The sequence below is a fragment of the Apaloderma vittatum genome, unplaced genomic scaffold (genome assembly GCF_000703405.1).
Source record: "Apaloderma vittatum isolate BGI_N311 unplaced genomic scaffold, ASM70340v1 scaffold20428, whole genome shotgun sequence".
NCBI classification, from domain to species: Eukaryota; Metazoa; Chordata; class Aves; order Trogoniformes; family Trogonidae; genus Apaloderma; species Apaloderma vittatum.
Window position 1 is genome coordinate 2,826 of NW_009730436.1, and position 3,418 is coordinate 6,243.

The 3,418-nt window shown below is 44.1% G+C and overlaps 1 protein-coding gene across 1 annotated transcript in view; it reads left to right on the plus strand.

Moving 5' to 3' along the window:
• Positions 1-1,379, plus strand: part of ELAC1 (elaC ribonuclease Z 1) — a 3,049-nt gene extending 1,670 nt beyond the window's left edge. Inside the window, 2 exon segments of the mRNA XM_009874819.1 lie at positions 1-277; positions 901-1,379. The exon segment at positions 1-277 is cut by the window's left edge and continues 30 nt beyond it. Of these exon segments, the coding sequence (XP_009873121.1) occupies positions 1-277; positions 901-1,379 (756 nt within the window).
• Positions 1,380-3,418: the final 2,039 nt, after the last annotated feature.

Genomic DNA, 3,418 nt, shown 5'->3' on the forward strand with positions numbered 1-3,418 from the left:
CCCTACACTGTTCATGAACTGGTACCTACACGAGACCAGTGTCCCGTAGAAGAATTTAAGGAGTTTTCTCACCTGGACAGAGATGAGGTATCTCCCCAGGGAGCACAAGGGAGAATACTCCACCTGGATCCCGTAGAAAACTCCTACTTGCTGGTCGATGATGAGCAGTTGGTTGTGAAAGCGTTTCGCCTGTTTCACCGAATTCCTTCCTTTGGCTTTGTGGTGGAAGAGAAACCCCGGACGGGTAAACTCAACGTACAGAAACTGAAAGACTTTGGTAACTACTTTGACTTTTGGGGTTTTTTTTCCTCTTTTAAATTTATTTTTAGTGCCTACACTAAAAATAAATCGTCTTCAAACTGAGTAGCACTCAGATTTTCAGCAAACGTAACAAAACTGGGGTCACAGGCAGTTGAAATCTTTTTGTGACCGAGGGGTTCCAGCAAATTAGAGCTGCTCCCAGAATCTGTTTCAATTCACTTATCTATTTTTTATTAAAGTTGTTTTAATACTTCATGCCAACGCAACAGCCCGAACTGGTGCGTCAACGCTGGCGCCAACTAATACCCGCAGGCTGTTCACATACTGGGAAGAGCAAACAGGTTCAGATGTGAAAAGTTTAAAAAAACACACCGTGGCTTTCGGGGAGGCGTATGGCCAGTGTGTTTGCACGACTTTCTTGACTTGAATACAAAGATTTTCCTTCAAACACACTCCCTGCTAACGTCGCGAGCTCTTTCTTCGTGTGAAGTGTGAAACAGCAATTGCTATTTATACTGAGGTTGTATTTTCTCTGTGAAAGAGCTCTATTTATAGCGTTATCACTTCTGAAGTGATTTTTTTTAAAAAAAAACAACTCTCAACATAATATTTAAGGACTCTTTTTCCTTTATTTACTAGGTATTCGACCAGGTCCTTTATATGGGAAGCTGAAGAACGGAACCGCAGTCGTTTTAGAAAACGGAGTAACGATTTTTCCTTCGGACGTCTTAGAAGACCCTATTCCCGGACGAAAAATTTGCATTTTGGGCGATTGTTCGGCGGTGGTTGGAGATGCCGCCGCGAAGCTTTGCTACGAAGCGGATGTACTGATCCACGAAGCCACGCTGGACGATAGCCAAGAGGAGAAGGCCAGAGAGCACGGTCATAGCACTCCGAAAACGGCGTCGGCTTTCGCAAAATTGTGCCGAGTCAAGAAATTGGTTTTGACTCACTTCAGTCAGCGGTATAAACCGGCTGCTCAGAGAGAGGAGGGAGACGCGGACGTTGCCGAGCTGAAGAGACAGGCGGAGTCGGCGTTAGAGGGTCAAGAAGTGACACTGGCTGAGGATTTTATGACAATAGAAATCCCAATGAAAAAGCAGAAAGAGTCGTGTTAGCAAGCTCTGTATGTGCTGGGTTTCTACGAGGACCGTTTACACTAAAACTAATAAAGTGGTTTTAACTCCACCCCAGGGTTTGCAACTTGGGGCGTCGCTGAGCTCAAGTTGAGGAGCTTTTAATTCGTCCTTTGCATATGAAGTTCTGGCATAAATAAATACAGTTTAGGCTCCCTGTCAAAAATCATTTGGATTAATTTTGACAATTCAACCTCCGAAGCGTGAGCTCTGAGTTCGCGTACCTGTTCCCTGCGGCGGTAGAACTTTTGGAAATATGCTCTGAAAGGTGGCAATTTCCTAAAGTGTTCCTCCGAGTGCGTTTTCCGAGTTATAGCCTGAGAAAAGCGTGTTTGTGTTTGTAGAAACACCCCCACGGGAGGAATTTCACCTGTGTATAGCTCAGTCTGTTTCTGCAACGACTTTATTTTTTCAGGGACGTGTAGACCAACTTCATCTCCCTCCTGCCGCAGCACAAAACGGAGTTTCCCGAATTTTAGCTCGATGTTCTGGTCAAAAGTAACATCGCGGTGATGGTAACTCCAGACTGATTACACCAGCATTAATATTTTGCGCTTCAAATATGCTTAAAATGTAGAGGAAGTCTTTGATTTCTTTAGGAAAAATGTGGGGGAGAGCTGCAAACTTGAAGAATGTGAATTTTGTAAGGCAAGAATTAATGGCAGGTGCAGAGATCTTCCTCTCACACTCTGCTTTATGTAGCCAAAAGCTGAGCAGACTCCAGCTGTTCTATGTTTCATGCAGTGAAAAAATAATTTTCCCTGTCCTGACCTGCTCTGCTACGTCTGCTTCCGCGCTGGAACGACCAACAGTTCCTATTTCTGACCCGTTCACAGTTTAGGGAACAACTTCAAGGCTTCGTGGAAGTTCCCCGCCTGCAAAAACGACGAAAATCAAAAGGATGGAAATAAAACCGAGGGGTGATTCGAAACCTGAAACGGCCGCGGCTCCCCTCCCCGCCCGGGCTGGATCGTGCAGCTCCAGAACTGGGTTATCCATCCCAGCGGGAAAGACTTTTTTTTTTGCATTCGTGTGGTTAGTTAATTGCTGTGAATTCCGGAATCTCTTCGGTTCCCATTCAAATGACGGAGGGCGTGGGGAGATGCGGGAGAGGAAGCCGAAAGCGCAGGCTCCTGGCGTGGAGGGAGCTCGCTCCTCTGCGTCCTGCTGTCTTTTTTTGATATTTTGGTGGATTAGTGCTAGAGCTACATGAAATTCCTTTATTTTCCATGTAATATATTGTAATATTTGCAATTGAGATACAGTTGTCACTTTCTTACACCCACGTATCGTCACCATGGTCCGTCCTTCTCTCGAAGTTGGGATCCTAAATCAGAAATCTGGTGAGACTTGGAATTAAATCCATGGGAAAACGTGTGCCAGTAAGGACAGAAAAATTTGGGCCATAAATAGTCTATTTTCCAACGAGTTTCTCTTTCCATTAACCATTTCTTAATTATTGGAAAACGAAATTCCTTTGCATTAGAATATATCTGCCTGAGAGGATTTTATCTGACCGCAGATAAAAGATTGGTCTGGTCCTGTAGGGACTGGGAGGGTGTTTGAGCAAGTTCTGGGTATGCAAATAAAGATTTATTATTTTTATTTTCGCTTCAAACAACTTATTTTTAAAATTCTTCTGTTTTCCCGCACGAGTTCCTCTAAATTTGCTTCCTTTTTTTAGCTGGTACCAGCGGAGGGACTTGATAAACTGCAAAAGAAGCTTTTTACGTTACGGGAAGCAGAAGGAGGGAGGAAATAAGACGTGAAGAGTTTTGTAATGGCAGAGACGTTCCTGAATTTTACGTGTAGCTGATAAGCAAGTGAGGGTGAATCTTCTAAGATCTGCATTCGCTTGCAAAAATAAAACAAAACAAAGGTTTGAAAAATAAGTTACCTACATGCTCTGAGCTTGGAGCGTGCTCCGCGTCGACAGAAATTCCAAGCTCGAGGTGATGTCAAAAAACCTCTCCCCGTAGCCCACGATGGGACTCTTCATGTGTAGAAAAAAAACAACCCCA